At 46.7% G+C, this 21,967-nt stretch overlaps 1 protein-coding gene across 1 annotated transcript in view; it reads left to right on the top strand.

Moving 5' to 3' along the window:
- The window catches only part of adgrl3.1 (adhesion G protein-coupled receptor L3.1), a 139,701-nt gene that overhangs the window by 64,952 nt on the left and 52,782 nt on the right, over positions 1–21,967 (top strand). Inside the window, exons 7-8 of the mRNA XM_076031163.1 lie at positions 8,366–8,380; positions 9,715–10,503. Coding sequence (XP_075887278.1) covers positions 8,366–8,380; positions 9,715–10,503 — 804 coding nt within the window. The remainder of the gene's footprint in view (positions 1–8,365; positions 8,381–9,714; positions 10,504–21,967) is intronic.

The following is a 21,967-nucleotide window of genomic DNA, read 5'->3' as shown; positions in this document are numbered from 1 at the left end:
CCAGCACCCCCCAAGATAAAATATATTTGTATAGTTTATGTCAGTCATAACCCGTCTTGACTCCCCTCATTTTATTTTGCTATGCGGTTTTGTATTTTTTCATGCACATGAAATGAACATCATAATTCTCAGTGCCACATGAAGTTCAGCTCTCCTCCCACCAGGAAGTTCCAAGGGAGGAAGGATGAGAGGTGACAGATGCTTGTGCAACCTTTGACTGTGTCGCAGCCAACCCGGAATCCTCTAGACGGAAAAGTCTCGAAAAAATATTTTCCAACAATTCTTCCTTTTTTATTTTTGTTGCCTTCATGACGTCTTGTTATTGAGGTCATTTTAAAAAAAAATGATTTTAGACTTACCCAGACTTATTAAAGTAACAATACCAGCTTTTTTAAAAAAATCTATTCTTTCTACAGTGTAACTTCTCCTGGTGGGAAAAAGTGCATCTTGTTATGCAAAATTTTACTTTACTTTCACTGTACTTTACTTTATCTGTCACACAGTAGGTTGTGCCTGTCAGTCTTTTCCTTTTGGCTGTTCCCTTCAGGGGCAGTGGCAGCCAATCATCTGCCTCCATCCAAACCCTCTTCGCTGCATCTCCTTCTCTCTCACCAACTAACTTCACCTCCTCTTCCACTACATCCAAAAACATCCCCTTTGTTTCTCCTCTTGGCCTCCTGCCTGGCAGTTCCAACCTCAGCATCCTTCTACTGACACGTCCACTGTGCCTCCTCTGTCCACGTCCAGACGCCAGACTCTAACATGAACATCTAACACGCTCTGTGCCTCTGAGTCCTCATTCCTGATCCTGTCCATCCTGCTCACTGCCAAAGAGAAGCTCAACATTTTAATCTCTGCTACCTGCAGCTCTGCCTCCTGTCTTGTTCCTCAGTGCCACCGTCTCTAAACCATACAAACAGAACAACACTGCTGCTCCCTCCAGAAAGTCCTCGCTAAAGCACATGGTTCTGGAAATGTGCAGCTATTGCCAAGAGCTAAAAATATATATTAACTATTAAATAAATCAATAAATACATTATCTAATAATTCCAACGAAAGACAATGAATTTTCCTTGCAAACAGTCCACACAAGGACAAATGTTAAATTATTATTACTTCTCTACACAAGCGTTTTTTTATTACTAATGCCTTTCAAAAATGGTATACGTTGTAAATGAATATTGGCGATGGAAAAGCACTAAAAGACAGAGCGAATGCTGAGCGCTGCCAGAAGGCGATGTTTACGATCATTTACAACTAATTGTCTTCAGCCATCGCCAGTTGTTGTTTTTTTTTTTTTTTTTGCAACAGGCCTCAGAAGTTCACCAACAACCACACACGCTTTGTGTATAGCTGGAAAACTTTTACTAGAAAACATATGTAGGATCAAAAGATCCCCTGGATTTCACTCGACCCCACCACCACCACCACCACCACCCAAGCGGTGCGTCGTGGTCTTCCTCCGCCAGGATGTGAGCAGCGCACCTTGGCCCCTGACAGCTCACGTGGACGGCCGGGACGATCTCTCACACTGAAGCATTCAATTATGTCTGGCTAAACGGCTCTTGCCCGGCGTCTAGAATGACCAGCAGATTAAATAATAGGACTATCAGAGCCCTCTCTGGAGCAGATGGAAACACAACCTGATACCTGCTTAATGCTCCGCCAAAGTGCGCACGCACGGCGTACACACCCGCCCCGCTCGGAACGGGTGTGTACGTGGCGGCGTGCGTTCCTCTCAGATGGATGAGATGCGTCTTTGTCCCCTTGTTGTGAGCGCAGGACAAGCCAGAAAAATACTGTACAACATATTTCATAGATTACGGTAATCAGGGTGACAGAGCGAGGGACTGCTCGGAGAACAAGGGAGGTTGGGGATGAATTGTGTGCTGATAAGATTCAGGTTCATGGAGTAACGTTTCTCAGTCCCCTTCCTCGGCAAATGCAGACGAGGATCTGAAACCGGAGTCGTCGGAGAGCGAAGCGAGCAGAGGAAGGGACAAAGAGGGGAGCGAGGCAGAGAGCTACATTACATACATTACATTACATACAAATAGTACATTAGCTGTTTCCGTGTCCTGACGAAGTGTTTGCACTGCATTAGGTAGCACGGCAATATACTCTACTTAGCTTTTTCTTCCTTTGTTTGTTTGTTTGTTTGTTTTTATTGGTGCGTTACACTACTAGTCGGGATTGACATAAAGAGGGGAAGCATGACCATGTCTCTTCACCCGTTTTAATCCTTTTGTCCCAAGTCTTGTCCCAATTCACCAAAATTCGAAGGACCCTCCAAATGCACCCTTGAAAAACGTTGGCAAAGATACCTTACCAGTCTTTCTATGGTAGGAGAAACTTGTAGGAGACATATTTACTTCAGTAAGTAAAAACCAATATATAAAAGTGTAACATAATATAAAACCAAGCCTAAAAAAGAAAAGTATAGTAAAATAAGAATTCATTGGTATTGTCTCAAGAGAATTAAAAACTCATGCGGTGTTGTGACGTATCACGTACTGTATTAGTGGGTTCAGTTTTGTTGAAATTTTCTCCAACACAGCTCTCAAGGCACTGAAATGTTATAGAATCAATATTCCATGAGGGGTCTAATCATTTCTGAACTTTAGTTAGCCATCCTCCTGACATTCAGGCTCTTGCGATCACGCCGACACGGCTGACATAGTAAATCAATGCTGCTGGCTGTGCTGTTGTCAACGATACATTTTTTTTCGTCTTGTATCTCCAAAATGTGGCAGTTCAGGACGACTTGCACACAGTGGAGCGACCTTGCACGAACTAGCTTAGATGCTGCTGCGTAGTATCTCTGACCAGCGTTAGTGATGTGCATAGCCACGTGTGTCTTGTGATTTTTAACTTTTTATTTATTGAAAAAAATACAAACCAGAAAGTTTGTTTAAATCGATATTGCAATATCGACATTGAAAAATATCAATTATCGTATCGAATTTGAAACATATGTTATCGCCCATCACTAGCCTGGTGTACTGCAGAATGGTTTCCAAGTTGAGAACCTGTCCAGGCTGCCTCAGCTCAGTGGGGCAGGCGTCATCAGTTGTTCAAGGCGCTCACACAAAGAGATGAAATGGGCTGAGGGGGCGCACGTGGTGGAGTTGGACTTTGTCAGAAAAACAGTGAGTTTCAAACGCGGCTTCATTTCCTATTTAGTTTTCGAAAACGGAAAAGAAAAGATTCAAGGGCGAGAGCAGCGAGCTCACAGATTTGTTGACACATGGCACCCGGCAACATCATTCAGCCGGTAATTGAAATGTGTCAAAGACTGTCACTGAATGAAATGACTGAAATAGGCAAACAGGAGGGGCCGGCTATCAGTCACAATCCAAAATTTGTGTTGTTGACACTGGTAGCCAGATTTTTCCATACCCAGAAAAACCCAATGACAAGGGACCCCGTGAAGAATTGATTGTAAGCAATTAGCCTAATCGATAATGGCTTTTACATCAATAGAATTTAATGGATAACTTTTTTTTTTTTTTTTTAGCAAATGTGGAGCATCACACCAAGACGTGTGTCTGATGAATTCACCACATCACAGAAGTTGTACGAGTCCAGCCTCCCCTTTGCAAAAGACTTTCAACGAGGTCTTTACCTGATGGACCCGTGACGGCCACAGTCCCGAAAACACTCATGCACTCAAATTCACGCAGATGCTCAAAGCCGTTTGTAGCCGTAACCGCAAGAGTGCAACGTCAAAGAAGGCGTCCACGTCTCCCAGTACGAGAGCGTAAATGCTCGACGAGTGGCGGCTTCCTCCGGCGATGCTAATCACAGAGCGGAGGCTCAAAGAGAAAATCTCGGGCTCAGATCCAAGAGGTGACGCGTTTACAGTGGCGGGTGAACTTTTGTCTTTCATGAGCCGTTGTTAAAGTCGAGCTGTTTGCTGCCACTTAGAAACTGTAAACAGATCTCAGAGTGGCTCGTAAAGCAGGTAATTAAATTACGCCCGGCGCAGTTTTCAGGGAAATCCTCCTCCCCTCCCACTCCTCTTCTTTCCCTTCACCTTTTTCTCTCCCCTTTTCTGGGGGAGTTTTTGGCACGCACCGCGTTCACGGCTCTTCATCTCTCCTCCCCGCGCTGCAGGTTCCTTGGCCGGCCTCCAGCGCTAACACCAAGTGGCTCTCGCTCTTCCACTTTCGCCGCTCTCTCTCTCTCTCCCTCTCTCTCTCTCCTTCTCTCTCTCTCCCCAGATCTCTGCGGTGCAGGTCTGTGGCAGTCATGTGCCAAACTAGCCGGCTAGCTCTGGCAGTAATTAGCCACCTGTGTATACTTGCAACATCGCACTGCAGGCAAACTATAAATATCCATACATTACCGCACCGCTGTACAAATTGCTTTTTTTCCCATTTTTTTTTGTGAGGCGGCAGTCTCGCAACGCGGACTCGTTTAATCTGCAGCGAAAGGGGAAAAAAAGATACGGCGAGATTTTCATCGTCTCACTCGCGGTCATTCGTTTTAAAAGGAGGGAAAAAAAGGCCGACTACGCTTGGGATTACGTCTATCAATTTCCTCATCTTCGCGTGCAAGGATACCCTGGCGCACTCGCTCTCTCGCTCTCTCTCACTCTCTCTCTCCTTTGCCTGTCGCCGCGAAGCAATTAGCCCGCTACCGCACTTAGTGTAATAATCACAAAAGCCAGAGATATGTTACGCAATATCCACGCCGGTCTATTCCAGACAATGAAACCCGGCTCAGCGGGGAGGCTAATTAAAAGATAATATCACCTTCCTGTTTGTCCAATTAAAAAAAAAGAAAAGAAAAAAAGCAACCGTCAGATTGGACCCTTATGGAAGAACTTCATCAGAATAACACGAGGCGACCCGGCCGCGCGTACGTCGTTATGGAAACAGCACGCGGTGCTGGATCTGTATTTTATTTTTCCTACCTTTCTTTCCGAGGGAGGGCGGCGGAGGACGGATGGGAAGCAAAGGAGGGAGGAGAGGAGGTGTGGAGGGGAGGGGGAAGGGAGGCTGTGAGCGACAAGCGAAACAGAGATAGAGGGAAACAGGTGAGACGAGGCCAGCAGACGGGCAACAGAGGGAACAAATTAACTGATAAAACCTCCGTGTGAGAGGGCGGACGGGGTTTTGGGGCGAACAGAGGACACAGAGCGAAGTGGGAGAATGGCCCGGCCCGGCGCAGCATGGCCCGGTCCGGCCAGGCACAGCTCGGCCTGCAGTGAATTCACCAGAGGCGGACGGTCGGGAATGAAAAGAGCGAGAGGGAAATCACGGCGAGGAGTCGCGTAGCGGGAAAGAGAAAAGTCCTGCTCGTCCACGGCGTGACCTTGGAGGTCCCTCGGCGGGCTGAGCTGATTGGAGATCAGAGATAATGGCGGCGGGCGTCGCACCCTCGCTCACGCTTTTGTGCGCACACCCGCCCCGCCACGTCTTTACTCCCAACACCTAACAAAGCGTATGCTAGCAATAAAAATGCTAATTATCTTTACACTGCCGAGCAGGCAGGTAGATTGTACTTTCCCCTCCCGCATGTGTGTGTGTGTGAGGGAGAGCGAGCCAACAATGAAAAATTGAGAGAGGCGGTAAGTTAAGGCGGAATCCAACATACAGGGCAGTTGTTTTGATTAAGGAGATTTTTTATTTATTTTCTTTTAACGAGGCGTTCAGGTGTCAGCGTCCCTGTCACTCTCATTGTTCCGCTGTTGCCTCCTAAATGGTCATTTAAAGGCCTGCTGGAAATAAACGAGCTGTTCACAAAAGGTGCAGTCTGAATGATATTTTTATTCATTTTTTTTCTTTATTTTCTTGCAAATGATGAGTCGGATGGGCTAATGCAAGAAAGATAACCCTGTACAAAAACCAGGCCGATCCCCGCGGGGCTGCGTGATGAACGAAGGGCGACGCTCTTGTGAAACGCCTCTCCTCTCATCGACCTCCGCTGTGATCCCTGTCAGCGCCCACACGCTGGGAGATAGTGGGGAGAAGGAGGTGTTTTTTGGGGGGGTTGGTGGTAGTGGTGGCGGGGGAGGGGGGGTCGACTTTGGAAGGCAGAGATTTAATCGAGAGGCGCCTTGAAACAAAGACAAAAGAGCGGCGGCGGAGTCCTGGCAGGCCGAAGGAGAAGAGACACAAATTGACTGACATTTGTTTGACATTTCGCGGGCCATCTGTGACGGCCCCGACCCACTGTTTCCCTTTGTGTCTGAAAGAGTTTTTTTTTTTTTTTACAAGGGACTCAGGTGATGTGAAGAACCCCACCACCCCCCCCACCCTCCTCTTCCCCCACCGGATCCGCTTTTTGACGCTCTGCCCTGTGAACGAGTGTGTTTATTCGCCCCTTTTTTTCCCCCTTTGTGGTGAAAACCATTTTGTGTCTCGCGGCGGTGCTCACGCCAGCACACACGCCAGCACACACGCCAGCACACACGCTCGCACCCTCATCTCCAGTTTAACACGTTATCCCAGAGATTGCTTATTTATCTGCTCTTGCGCTAAGCCTGCGTTGGTTACCATGCATTCTTTATGAGCCTCGGATTTAACGGTTGCTTGTGTGTGTGTGTGTGTGTGTGTGTGTGTGTGTGTGTGTGTGTGTGTGTGTGTGTGTGTGTGTGTGAGTACATCGTTGTAATTCTGCTTCGGTCACGTGCTCGCCCATGTCTCGTCGGTGATGAGCCCGGGCTTTAATGTGTTAAAGAATTTATGCGCGCGGCGCACTGTTCAGCGCTCCGAGTGCTATATATAAACACGTGGCTTCAGGAAGTCCTTCCAAATGTTTTCCCAATGAGCGCTCGGCCTACCTCCCCTCCTCCCCTCTCCTCTCATTTTCTCTCTGCTGCAGCAGCGGCTCGCTGGGTTCAAGGATTCGCGTCGTGATGACCAGTTATTTCTTTTTGGTCCTAAATATTCTGTGGCACAATGGCAAAACAAGAGGATTGTTTAGCCATTCATTTTAATTCGTCAAACGAAAATGAGCATCCGGCTAACCAGAAGGAATGAATCCACAGAGTTGATGTTAATGTTTCAGGGTTTAGTGGCCGTAGGTTGAAAGTCGAGTTCATACTGTATATTAGAAATTGGTATCTGATTTACAGGAATTTGTTTCAATCCGGGCAATTTGAAATGTACTGTGTAGTGTTCTGTTGGAATATCTTAATCTCAGTTGTTGATTGATATGATGATGATGATTATGACCCCCCTTATTTAAGCAATTGAAACAATAAAGAGATGGTTCTAGGTCAAAGGTCTCCTCTCTTCTCCTCTCTTCTCCTCCTCTTCTCCGTCCTCCTCCTCTCCTCTTTGTCTTCAGTGGCTTTCCAGCGGTCTCAAAAAAAGGCGCGGGCACCGCCTGCAGGATTAGGTTTCTGCCATGTTCACATTCCACTCAGTAACCCTCCCCCCTCGCCTTCCCCCACGCACACCAGGGGGTAGAAAGGTGAAATGGAATTCGTATGTTTAAAAGGGTTTTGGGGGCAAAGCGGCGCATTTTCCTCTGGCGGGCCGAGGGCGTGCGGGGCTCCGAGGGCGACGCTGCGAACAGAATTGGACGGGGGAAGCGGTCGAGGGCGACACGGCTCCTTCGAGTCGGCTCCCACCTCCACACGCAGCGGGATGATTGCACATTCATACGAGGAGTCACTCTGAGTAGGTGACGCACGCCCAGCACTTGCCAGCCCGCCCGCCCGCCGCGTGTCAGAAGGCACTTTAACGCGCTTTTCTCTGTGACGCCGTCCAAGTAATCAAATCAATTTGCAGCTTTCCTTTGCTCTGCAGCACGGATGTGGCCATTCCACCCCTCCTCTCCCACACACACATACACACACACACACACACACAGTCACGGATCATTTCTGCATGGTGGTGCTGACCTGCTCTATGGTCTTGAGCGCGATGGATGGAAAGAATTTGGAAAATCTTTTCCCTTTTATCGCCTGAACATCTTGACCTGTTTTATTCTTTCTGTGTGTGTGTGTGTGTGTGTGTGTGTGTCTTGTGTGCGTCTTGTGTGCGTCCCTCCTTCTCTCTGCCACATGTTCGCCTGTTTCCATATGTGCGCACGTGCGACATGTGTAAGATGTATTACAGCACCCCCCCACCAACCGCTGCAGCGCCCTCTCTCTCCCCTCAGACGCTTACGTAATGCTATTACCAATCACACATAGAGCGCATCATGGCGCTATCACGAGGTTAGCTTGAAATATGAGAGCGATTAAGGAGATCTGAGATCGTATTATGGCGATTTCCCTATTATTGCATCATTAATCTATTTTTGTCTCTTGTCTCTATCTGCTCTTCTTTTCTCTTCCTTACATCCTCCCCCCTACCCCCTTCCCCTCCCCCCGCCTTTCAAACCTTTTTGCCTATGGCAAACGCAGAAGTGGAACAGAAAGGTAAGTGTGTGCAACACAAGCTATCCTGACGCACACACACACACACTCTCGGAGCGGCGAGTCGGGTGTCACTTTTGCGCTTTTGAACCTCGTAGCAAAGTAGCATCTCTCTCAAAGACCACTGCCACTATATTAAGGTGGTTTGATCTCGGGATATGGAGGCAATTTTGAAACACTGGTTCTCATTAGACACACTCCGGGCCCGTATTATTCAGCAGCGTCGCGGCAGAATGTCACAAACTCTCGACGGGTTGAGCACATTTTCACGATGAGCCGACGAGCAGAGAGTAACATTGACATTTAATATTTCAAACGCTTCCCCCGTAATGTGAAAATTATGCCCGCGCTCTGAATAGCCAATGAAAATTAAATCAATATTCCCCGGCCTGGAATTATATTATTGGGATGAACACGCAAACCACAGTGCACATCTGGCCTGTCTGCCACGACGTCCATGTGTGTGTGTGTGTGTGTGTGTGTGTGTGACATTCCAGTTCAATTACAAAAAGGTCCCCTCGACTCCGCGTCGCACCGGCTTCCTTGAATTTACTATGTCTCCCGTATCACTCATAAAAAATGAAAAAAACGTGACCCCGGCGCTCCACGATGGGAATACCGAGCGCAGGGTGGGAAATGAATTATTGTAGGAATCGCAGAAACAGGAGGCGATAAAAGACGCGCTCAGGTCTACAGTTGGTTGTTCCTGACAGAGATAGAAAGGCAGAGAGAGGAAGAAAGAGCTATGAGACTAATGAGGAGCCAGAGGGAGGTGGGGGGGATGGGGGGTGGGATGGGAATACAGGCGAAGCCGAGAAGCAGAGCAAAATGTGCCATTTTCCTTTTTTCCCTCCCTCCTCTCCATTCCGTATGAGGAGGGTATTGTTTGCTGGAGGGGGAAAAAAGACTATGTGCCGCCGCTTTGTTTTGGAGTCGCAGCGACTGAACAACATTCAAATGGCAATGTGGCAATACTCCATCATGTTGCCCTTACCTACTGGCAGTTAAGTGAAGTTAAAACCAGTGGTGTAATGCAGGGTATATGCAGGTATACGGAGTATACCCACTCATTTTTCAGTAGGCACTGCGTCTCAATACCCTCTGGTGCGTATCAGGGTGTTAATCCTTTGCTGAATGGGTTACTTAAAAAGGGGCATAAATTAAGAGTATACCCACTTCTCCAAGCACAATGTAACAGGGAGCAAAGTGTTTAGCTGGTTCTGTCAGGAAAAACAGAGCATTGACATTTTAGAGTAAGTGCATGAAAATTAAGCTGATTTGACAGAAGAGACAAAAAACCCAAACAGAACCTTCTCCTCTCTGGTTCCATCCTTCAGTGTTTCTCTGTCCGGGCATCCTGCGAGGAGTTTACCAAAGCGAGCACCTCTTTGAGTCCGACCACCAGTCCGGTGCATGGTGCAAGGATCCGCTGCAGGCCTCGGAAAAGATTTACTACATGCCGTGGACGCCGTACCGCACAGACACGTTGACCGAGTACTCGTCCAAGGAGGACTTTGTCGCCGGACGCCCGACGACCACCTACAAGCTGCCGCACCGCGTGGACGGCACGGGCTTCGTGGTCTACGACGGCGCGCTCTTCTTCAACAAGGAGCGCACCCGCAACATTGTCAAGTTCGACCTGCGCACACGCATCAAGAGCGGCGAGGCCATCATCGCCAACGCCAACTACCACGACACATCACCATACCGCTGGGGTGGCAAGTCGGACATCGACTTGGCGGTGGATGAGAACGGCCTGTGGGTGATCTACGCCACCGAGCAGAACAACGGGCGCATTGTGGTGAGCCAGCTCAACCCCTACACCCTGCGGATTGAGGGCTCGTGGGACACCAGCTACGACAAGCGCTCGGCGTCCAACGCCTTCATGATCTGCGGCGTCCTGTACGTTGTCAAGACCGTGTACGAGGACGACGACAACGAGGGCACGGGGAACAAGATCGACTATGTCTACAACACGGACAAGGGCAAGGAGACCATTGTCAACATACCCTTCCCCAATTCCTACCAGTACATCGCCGCCGTGGATTACAACCCCAGGGACAACTTGCTCTACGTGTGGAATAACTACCATGTGGTCAAGTACTCGCTGGACTTTGGCAACAATGGTAGGTCCCTCCTTGAATGTTTCATCCTGCTCCTAATTTCCCATCAGCTCCACCTTGGTTCCTTTTCCTTATGGCCTTTTCAAGCAAATTCATTGGATTCACTTGTTTGTTTAACGCAACTCTTGCATTTATCCAGGCTTGACAGACTCACACAAGGAGCGCCCCCTTAAGGCTGTATTTTTGGTGTGACCTGTTTGACAGAGGTGGCAAAAGTATTCACATTCTGTGCTTTAGTAAAGGTGTAGATAAAAAATAAAATACTTGGATAAAATTAAAAAAATACTGATGCAACTCCTGAAGTCAAGTAAAAGTGAGCAAGTACAGGTTCAGAAAAATACTTAAGTAAAGATTTTACATAAGTAAAAAAAAACAGAATGTGTATCTTGTAAACTCTACACAAAGGTAACGAGCATGTTTTTCCAAAGTAAGAAGTAAAGAGTACAGATTTTTGTGTACAAATGTAGGGAGTAAAAGTAAAACATCTTAAAAGAAATACTCATGTGAGTTACAAATATCTGAAAAATCTACTTAAGTACAGTAACAATATATTTGTACTTTGTTACTACTCACCTCTGCCTGATTGTGATTGTGAGTCTGAGAACCCCATACCTCAAGGCAACACTCTACCACTATACCTCACTTAATTCATCGAACAGGCAGTGTGATTTTATTATTTTACTAAACCTCCACATAAAATAAGTTAGCAGACCTATAATGCATCTGCTGCTCATTAACTTTAATCGTCATAATGACTAATGGTCTTCTGTTGTGGCATCAGGAACGCTTGCAGCCGCCCATCGTCCCTGATGATTAATTTTGAAAAAAATACTTTAAAAGAAAGGAAAGAGCCATCTGTCATCAGCCTCAATAATGACTGCTTCCCAAACCGTTTATATCATCATGTTTTCAAAATTTTAAAACCACAATACAAAAAAAGAACACTTTCACAGCCACGTCTAGATGCACCACTGTCAGTTAAATGGTAAATGTCCGCAGAGCAGCTATTTATTTCTTTTTTTTTCCCCTTCTACCCTCAAGTTGAATGTAGAGCTTACAAAGCCATTATAGAAGCTGCCTTGATCTTTGCCTTCGGATTAATATTTCCACTGATGTCCCGCTATTCCTTACATATCGGAAGCGCTTCTTTGCCTTTTACTCCGCCAGCTGACAGCACTTTCCGTCGGTCTCGCTGCTTTAATGAATTCAAATGCGTTCCTTGAGAACAGAGACGGAGCTGATGGAGCCTCTATACATCTGCTTGTAAGAGCTGTAAGAAGATGCTTCAAGTGTCCTCACAGCTGCCCCTGCTAGTTTTCTGCCGGCCGTCTCATTTGAGGCCGCTGGCACTTTTTTTCTTGCCTTTCTTCAATTCAAATCAACCTTCTGATGTATAAAGTTGGAAAGAAAATGCTGACAAACTCAAAGATGTATCTCTGCCTTTGCGCTGGTGTGGAACAATGTGGACGTACATGACTCATATGAGCTTCGGTATGACTCGCCCCTCATCAGAGTGGCACCTACTCGGAGGCAAACAGAGGGTCAGATAAGGATAATGGCTGCAGTGTGATGAGTGCTCTAGTGGAAACTTTTGCATTTCAACACTGAAACCAAAGCGCAAATCAAAGTAAATACCGAGGTTAAAATGATGAAGAGGTGTTGGCATGCTCATTTGCATGTTCACAGCTGGCTTACTAGCCAGCTTTTTCGTGTCTGTGGTTTGAAGTGTGGGTTGTAAAGGTCCCATTTTACATCCTGTTTTCCAGATCTTTATTTTCCATCCAGCCTTGCGTGATTGGTTCACTGGAGACAATCAAAAAAACAGCATATTTGGCATAAGTTCAAGTCCCACTAATTGTCAAATACATGTGCACTTGGCAATTGTCACAACAGCATGTGAAATTTGCTCTCACACACATCACATTTAAAAACACTCCCTGTGAGAGCGGCGAGCTACAGCTTCCAGGAATATGACCTCGGATGTAGCTTCCCACTAAAAGTGACACTTTGTTGTACCTTCTGCATGTTACGCTGTGAAGTTGTATCCCAGCGTGGGGTAAACACCTGACTGGGGGTGTTGCCGCCCTCGTCCTTGGCGACATTACAAAGGAATGGTTTCTTGAACAGAGTCTTCAAGCACATACTTTCCAAGAAGAAAAATGTAGCAAAAATGTAAGGGATGTCATTTCTAGGGATTTAATTGATTGGTAAATACACATTCATATTGTTTGAAAGCATTTGTCAAAGGATTTTTAATATATGAGATTTTTTGAATAAAATTATCTAACAGATATAATCTCTTAAGCAAACAGACTGTGCCTTCACACCAGCCCTGCTCATTTCAACTCTAGTTTGTTTGCTCAGAATTACCCTGTTAGTTTGGGAAAGTGTGAATTTTCTATCAAACTCTGATGAGGACCTAAAACATGAACACTGGCCAACCGAAAAATACACAGTCTTGGAAAAAAGTGTTTGGACACAAATTTTATTCAATTGCAATTGTTGTAATGAAATATTTGCCGAGAATTTGGTGTCCAAAAACTTTTTTTCCACCAACGTACGGTAGAACTTGGTCCTTTTCAAGTGAACAGAATGCAGGATGCTGACTACAACACATGGTATTGTGGGTAAAACACAACCCAAACAAATGGATTGTAGCAAGGTGCCCTGCATTAACCAACAGATGAGCAAGGCGTCTTGTTTATTTGCTTGTCTTGTCTTCTCCTGCGGTAAATACCCCACTGGTCCTTCCCATGGGGACATGTTAATCAAAAGGTTTGGTTCATTTGAGAGTGTAGTGCAGCGTAAAAGCAAACTCGGACCTGCTGAATGTTGCGACCTCAATTGCACCGAGTCCCTAGTCGTATCCACTCTTCTGGTCTATTAGGTGTAAGAACGCCTGAAGACTCTGATATATCAGAAGGTTATTTGAGGGTAAACTAATTCTCCCACTGTGATACAACCATTCTAGGAAAATCACTTTTATGACCATCAAATGAATAGATTTTTATTTGTGGTTTACGTAATCTAGTCAATTCGATGTAAGGTCAGAAAAGTCACGGATCCTTTGTGCAGATCAATCCAGGACAGGTCGCCCACCACAAGGCGACAGGGCAATGAATACTGTCGAGCAGAGTGACTCTTTTCAACTCAAGTGTGGGGTCAGACTCCCAGACTCCCCCTTCACTCCCCTCATCTGAATGGAAGGGCTTAGGCCCCTGGAGCCTGAAGGGCTATTTGCCCAACGTAATTGCCTTTCAGCACCTTTCTATGGAGTGGTCAAGGCAGTCTGGCAGCGTGTCTTATTAAATGATGTCTGAATTAAAGCATGCTCTTACACGCAGTTAGGAGGCGCAGTACAAGGAATTATTGAGAGAAGCACCGTCAAACTCGGTTTCTACCGATCCGTGTTCAATGTGCCAAAGTGAGGCCAAAAGTGCGTACGGGACGTACGGGTGGGCAAAGAGGTGCTCGGCTAGCTAGTTCTGCGTCTCCCCATTTGATTGCAGACAAGCTTATTTGGGAGTTGAGAGTGTGATCACGTTCATAACAAAGCTCGGGGGACGGAGGAGAGGGGGGGGTCTCTCCCGAGGCGCTAAAGAGGAAATCATTAGGGATTCAATGTTGGGTATGACCTCCAGCGCAACAAGCCAGACTGCTGACCAGCAGGAGATAGGTAAACACAATCAATGCAGCCTCACTCCCTCATTCCGCTCCTCACCCTGCGCCTTCGCTCAATGAACACTGAGAATTAATTAACTCCCCTTCACTGCATGATTTTCTCATTTTTTTCCGGAAAATTAACTGGCAAACCAATTGATTCAAACTCGGGTTTCGTTGCGTACCGTATGGAGGCCATTGCTTTGACCGTACAAAATATTTTCTGAGTGATTATCGCGGCAGCCGCGGGTTCCCTTTTCTCTGAATCAGTGCAGGGAACAGGATACGGAAAGAGGCCATTCAGAGGGTTTCCACTCATTATAGATGTTAGCGTCGTGCTCACCCTGCCTTTGTATCCGCTCGTGTGGACTTTGTAAAAATATAAAATGAGACGGGAAACAGGCCACAGAGAGCGAGACTAGGCAGAGATAGGCCATGGAGGAAAAGGGAGTCCCAATTACACTGTTTTGTCTGTCCGATAGACAAACAAAGCCGGCCAAGGTGAGGTCATTGCTTAAACTCGGCGTGGCATTTGTTTCAGAGGCAAAAATATGACGTTGATCACGAGGCCGGGCACTAAAGGTTCACTCCCTTGTATCAACACAAAGCGGTCGTGTCAGTTTCCCTCCCATGGTAGCTAAGAAAAGTAAACTGCCTCCCGACATTTATTGTTTCCCGTGTCTGTTTGTGTTTTCCCTCCATCCGTTAAATACCCGTTCTTTCTCCTACCATTTTCTCACGAGTGTGCTCTCACAAAGGCAGGAATTCCAATGTTTCCCCTTCCTCATGTTTCTTTCTGTTTAAGATTTTTGATTTCATTATTATTATTTTTTTGGTCGCCCGTATCTTTCGCTTAATCTGCCCTCTTTTTTTCAGAACCCGGGCCTCCTCCCGGTGCATCATACAAGGCTATTTCATCAAGCGTCCTCAGATGTATATATTATAGAGGCCTCGCGCAGACGCCCACACGGAGACGGAGAGTCAAAGTCACTTGCCTCTTGTGTTGCCCCTGCTGTCTGCCCCACACTCCCTGAACACGCTCGCTCATTCTCTGCTGTTTATGGGGTTGTTTCATCATGCCTTCTTACATGCATATTATAGAAGCCTGCCCTACGCAAGCCGCGTGGCTCCGATGAAATATCTGAATAATTTATCGCCCCCAGTTTGCCTTGCCACACTTTAGAAAGTTTCCCCCCTCGACAAAGTCGCAAAATTATTCATGCTATCTGCATCTTGCGGGGGGGGGGGGGGGGGGGGGAGAGGGGTGGAAAAACAGGGCCAAAGCCGAAAAGGAGCAAACTTGTACACAGTAGACTTTGCTAAAGTTGGTCGTTCACCCTTATTTTTCTCTCCCGTTGCCTCCACGTTTTTTGTACATGACGCTGGATGCAAAATTCTGCTTGTTAGGCTTTGTCCTCTCGGTTCTTAAGGCCAACCACCTACTACTCCCTCCTTTTGGAAACACTGACCCCCTCCCCCTGCCCTCACATCAGCATCCCAATAAACAGCAAACAGCAGTGCTACTCAATGGTTATCACTGCGCACCTGTTAATGTTCTCTCTATATGCTTAGCCTGCACCCGGTCGCTAGTTGATGGCCAACAGGGAGACAAACAACCATCCTCGCTCACATCAACACCTATGGACAATTTAGAATTACCAACGAGACTGCAGGGGGCAGACTGTCAGAGAGAAAACAAGCAGAGACAGGGAGAACAGGCAATCTTCACACATAATAGGAGCTGGAGTGTAACCCGTGGCCATCTTGCTACAAGGTGCACCACCATGCAGCCCATAACGCAGCCTCATAGCGTAAACAGTATTTTGCCTGGGGTGGGGGAAGTGTTTTCTTCATCACTTGAGTTTGTCAGCAGATAGTTGAAGGTCATGTTCGAGCCCGATATCCTTGTAGGCACAGTCAGGGCTCTTGCCCATAGCCGGTTTGTTATTGTGCACATGCATTGTGCAACTGTGGTGTTTCGCAGTGGAAGGATTTTATGCAATGCTTCATCATAGTCAAACAAATATCATATGTCTTACGGTGTGACTTGCATGATAAAACTAAGGGCAGATCAGAACATGCAAGTGCTAACTAGTGAGTTTTTCCCCCCTTTGGACTATTGTCCTTAGTTGTAAGCCACAACCAGTCACCTGTCCCCATCTAACTCTACTCTCTGCAACCTCTTCTCTCACGTCATCTAACTTCAGTTTCTCTTTTACTACATTCATAAATCTTGTCTTACCTATTGGCTACAAATGCAGAAGAGAAAGACGTGCTAAAAATCTAATTATGATTGCAACATTGTCGCTGTGTTGCGTAAATTTAACATTAAACAGTACGTAACCAAATAGTTCAGGAAATGGGAGGATTTTTATCTTTATTTTTTTACAGAATGAGTGTTTTTGGCTAACATGTTCTTGTGTGATTGCACGTTTCCTTTCACAAATCAGAAGGGTGGGTGAAATTCAGTAACCACAAACAAAGGGTTGACATTTCTTCAATTTGGAAGTGAAAACTCTTCAGGGCTTTTGTTCCGCACAGTGTTAAAAAAAAAAAAAATCAAATTCTGGAGAAACGCGTTGAATTCTTTCACTGTAAACTAAAAATGATTTGCTTCAAACAAACAAACAAAAAACAAAGAACTTATGCAATATGCAGACGTATTCGCTCACTGCAGTGCTTTATTTTTTACATTAAAAATGCATTTTCCGTATGAATTTAAAATTATTTTGCTGAAACCATTTTCCCCAAGCACCAAGAGTGTAAATCTTCTTTTGACATTGGAGGGTAATCAAACAGTCATAGTTGTGCAGCGATAACCCCTGCTAACCAGTCCATCCCTTCACGGAAATTTAAGTCTTCACCTTTGAACTCTTAATTGCCCAAGTCACAGTGCTCCATTTCCTAAGGAAGTCGGGCGCAGCTTATCTTTTGTCTTTCCCTGCCCTCGGCACTTGTTTACTGCCCTCGTCCTCTTCGTTCTGTGTCGTTTCCTTCCTTGGCACCGGTGGGCTATGAAATGCAGGAAATGTTGGGAACGCGCTAAAGTTGGCAGAAGTGACATGTGTTAATTGTTTGAAGTGAAGACCTTCTTTCAACAGATCGCTGATTAGGCTACATTGCTACACATGGCATGTATTGTGTAGCGGGTGAGGTGTCCTGTTTTTCAAATGGTGACGATGATTGTTGAAAAAGCATGGGGGGGGGAGGGGTGCGCTGCTGCGGCAAGACCGTGTTTGAAAGAATGTTAATGTCTGTTTTGAGGACTTTTACTGTCTCCCGCTCGACAAAATTGTCACAGTTTACCAAAATAAAAGGATTCTCAACTCTGAGTCACAGTTAATGGTTTTAGTCGCGACAGAATACTGTAAACACGTCGACTCGGTGGCACCTGCGTGCACACTCCAGCGCCTCTGCTCCCATGCCTCATCCTCCCCCTCCCTCCCCTTCCCTGCTTATCTCGCACCTTACTAAATAGATTACGACGCGACTGTCTTGACAGAGACTGAACCGTGCCTGCGAGAGTCTGCTGCACCTGTTCTTCTCCTGCAGTGTGTGTCCTTATCGATTGAATTGCCCCGGCCAGGCCCTCTGCGCGCGTTTGGCCTTGGTGCGCCGAGTCTTTTGCCAAAAAAACCAGATGCCAAATTGAGCGGGTCCAGCCAGGACAACAGCCTGGAAAAGGGAAGCGCGCAGCTTGGTAGCTGGACAGAGGACAGGAGTTAGCGTAGCGTGTTGCCATGGCACGGCGCTACGCTCGTTTGAGGTCTGAAAGTCTCGACTTGATTTGGCATTTTCCCCTCCGCTCTAAGCGATCGCTAATGGGATGAAAATATGAAGTAGCTCCAGGTTAGCCGCTTAAGACGTCCCGTTCAGTCACATTTAGAAGATTATGTCTGGTGTCTACTGTATGTTTGTGCTATACTGGTTTAGTTCTGAGATAGACACTTGAGGTGTATGCAGATGACTCACAAGTTACCTAACAGGAAGCCAAAAAAAATAGAGAAAAAAAGTGACGCCTTTCCAATTAGCTTTTTTTGCTTTGAACACGGGGAACTTCCCTTGATTAAAGAAAAAAAATGAACATGCAATTGACAAACTTGCTGCAGGTGTCTCCAACATCAGCGGAGGGTATGACGCGATTACGCAACCGCTAAGCCGACAGCGCGAGTGACGACGGCGTGCGACGCGCCAGGCTGTGCGTCTCGGCAGGCGCCCGGCGGCCATTTTGAAGGGGGCTTTATTAGTCGAGGTTGTTTTTCTATCTGTGAGTATCGTCGCTTTGAAGTGCTCCGTTCTGTCTTATCAGCAGGGCCGAGCCGGTCGCCACCAGCTCCTTGCTGTGCCTGTGAGCGCGCGTGTGCTGCATCGCGCGGAAGTGTGCGGAAAAAAAGTAAATTTCGGTTCCAAGGGCGTGTGTGTGTGTGTGTGTGTATGTGCGTGTGTGTATGTGTGTGTGTGCGTGTGTCGCTGTGAGCACAACTGAGCAGGGAAGAAAAAAAGCGTGTGTTTGGGAGTGTGTGTGTGTGTGTGTGTGTGTGTGTGTGTGTGTGTGTGTGTGCGTGTGTCGCTGTGAGCACAACTGAGCAGGGAAGAAAAAAAGCGTGTGTTTGGGAGTGTGTGTGTGTGTGTGTGTGTGTGTGCATGCGCACACTCCAGCCATTGGGGCAGTGCGTTATCGCAGTCAGCAGCCCTATTCAATGTCTGTGCCACTATCCAACCTAGAAAGCTTTGTGCCCTCCAGATTATCATTTGCCTCCACCTCCTCTCCTTCCACCCTCCTCCCCACTCTTTCGAATGGCGCCTGTGCGCGGGTGTGCGCGTGCTCAGGAAAGTCTGTGAATCTCAGGAAAGTACAGGAAAGTTGCCATCGTTCTTCTTAAGCAGACCCGTACGTCCGCCTATGTTCTTTTTGCTTCTCTCGCACGTCTCCTTTCTCTTGCTTGGAGCGACAATGTGCCGTCTTCCCACCTGAGAACGATGGCATCAAAACCATTTCCATGAATCATTGAGTTGTTGCTGGGAGAGTGGAACCACTTCCATTCGGCCCGCAGCTGATCTAGTGAGTTGCCTTACCCTCGAACAAAAATATACATCCAGATCTCACACACTGACATTGGCTCATTTTTGTTGGAAAAGACAAGAAACAGACTGGCTTGCTATTGCAAAAGGGTGCTGGGCAGGCAACCAAATTTGCACAGTGCTCTACCAGGCTAGCTAGAGGGTGTTAATGTCAAAGGCGTCGCTGTAGCAAATCAATGAATCTTAAAAAAAAAAAAAAAAAAAACCCACACACACACACGCACACACAGAAAGACAAAGGATTCTAAAACTGCCGTTTTAAGTCGTGTGGGAAAACTACCAGGAGAAGATCCTTCTTCCTGCTTCCATCTTCAAACCTTCACACATACACACACACACATGGTGTTGTAGTCAAGAACGCACAAACCGAGGCCAAGAAATTATCAAGATTCGAGAGTATTCAGATCGAGACAAGAACAAGACATTTGAGGTTTGAGACCAAGACCAGACCAAGACTTTATAGATCAAAGACAAATAACAAAACAGAAAATAATTCAAGTTTTCTTCTAAATAAAACAGTAACATCCCTTTTCAGCAATTCAGCGGCATTTTTGAGTCAATGTTGGGCGAGTTTGGGTGAGTCCACCCAGTCCGAGACCGAGACAAGGCCGAATAAAAATGCCTCAGAGTCTGAGACGAGACCGAGACCCTGAAAAAGTGGTCTTGAAACCAAGGCCAATCTCAAGTACTACAAGACTACACACTCACACGCAGACTTCTGCCTGCATGTTAGATGATCCGGTACTAGCATGACTGGCAACATTGCCTCACCCCTCCACACACCCCCTCTCAAACCCCCCAGGATGGTGACAGACAGACAACTCCAGGAACAAGTTTATTGCCAGCTTGCCATTGTCTCCAGCTTCCCCACGGCCTCGCAACGGGTCAGCAAAGCAAACAGGACAGCAGCAAATCGAGTTGAATTGAATCTCGCCATTCCACCTGTTCCAGGGCTTTTTACCTCGTGCCAAACAGTCCACCTGCAGCCAGCGGGGGGGCGGCCAGTTGTCGCTGAATGCCGGCCATTCGCATTTCCATTTCTCTGACTTCCCATTCGTTTTTTTGCTGCAAAGCTGAAATTAAAGGTCCATTATTGATAACGTGAATAAAAAAATGACAACTACAATTTCCTCACAGTGTCCATTAGTAGTTACGAGGCTTTCAATCATATCTAACATTCTTCCCTCATGGATGGGATTTGACCAGTAGGACAGAATAGCATTAGAGTTCATCGGCCCCTTTGTTGAGCTCAGTCATTATCATTCGTCCGGGTTGGGGCGTTGCACAGAAACATTGTTGAAATAATGAACAAACGGTAATTACATGATTATACAGGCATTTATCCAGTGTTCGGGTCATGCGGTGAAGGAAGACTGCGGAGAGGGATTTACCAGTCTGATTCGCCAGTAATATTCCATGATTCAATTTTGTGATGGGAGGAACTTTTCTGAGAAAATGTTTACATGACAGTAGCAGTTTGTCATGAAAGTGGAACAGTGCAATGGTCATTTCTTCATCAGTAAAATTTATTGGAACCAAAGCAAAGCACAACGAATAACATTAACATACCAATAACTTGTCTTGTGACCTTTTTGTTGGCCGTCGTCTTGGTCTCATGATGCCAGAATGTGAGCAGCGGGATGAAGACGACTGTTTACATACAAACTGTCACTGGAGCAGAACATTCAGCTGTGGATTAATTGATTGCGCACTTGTGTTTGTGATTTTTGTCCTTCATCGCCTTGTTTGGAGAACATTGTATTGTGCAATAAGTTCTGAAACACTAAACAGTTGGACGTGTGCACCCAGAAGTTTAGGGTCAAGCTAAGGCCTCAGACGAGAGTCAAATATTACAAACTTTTTGCGAGAAGCGCAGAGCACAAATCTCTTCGACACCTTTGGTTGATGAGCACGTAGAGTTTGAGAAAACACATTCTTTCCGTCCTTGCGTTGCATTTCTTTCTGTGCGCCATCCTCGAAAAAGAACGCCATCTTTTCCAGTCAGCTAGCTGACGAGGCCAAGTCGTCTCGGTGCACGTGCTCGCGGCTCCCACTGACTAAAAATGCAGGGGGGTGATGTCAGCGCTCATGAGTACAACAACACCCCCTCCGCCCACCACCTCCCCTTCCTCCCCCCCACCCCCACCTCTACATGAATGTTTCATGGTTGCTGTTATGTCATTTTGCCTCAGCTCTTCGCGGGCGTTCTGAGTGCTAAGTTTTGCCCCTCGTTAGAAAAGTCGGGCGGGGAGGAAGTCGGCCTGTTTCAATTTAGGAAGGAAAGCTTAAAGAATTACAATGAGCAATGTTTTGAATAACAGGGAGTCAAGAGAAATGAGGGGAGAGGTCAAGTTGACGAGTGAGCGCTCAGCCTGTGATGCTCGCTCGCCTACGTGCATGCGCGCGCACACGCACACACACACAAAGACACACACACCCTTTATGGCAAAGCCCCTAATGGAGCTTACCGTTGGAGAGTGCAGATAAAGAAACACACACACACACACACACACACACACACTCACTCACCCTTTTTCATAACACACACACACACACACACACACACACACACACACAGATTGACAGCCAGTCCCTAGGCCACTGCCGCCACGCATGATTGATGGCGATGTTCCGCGGAGAATGCATGAGGCAGGGCGCCGGTGATTCAGTAAAGGGGAGCAGCCGTAGTTTAGCTACGGAAACACTCCATTGAGTCAGGGGGGTA

Source organism: Nelusetta ayraudi, unplaced genomic scaffold (assembly GCF_046127955.1).
Source record: "Nelusetta ayraudi isolate G7.1 ecotype Tasmania unplaced genomic scaffold, CSIRO-AGI_Nayr_v1 ptg000004l, whole genome shotgun sequence".
Lineage (NCBI taxonomy): Eukaryota > Metazoa > Chordata > Actinopteri > Tetraodontiformes > Monacanthidae > Nelusetta > Nelusetta ayraudi.
The sequence above is the reverse complement of the archived record's forward strand: the minus strand, read 5'-3'. Positions and strand labels throughout refer to the sequence as shown.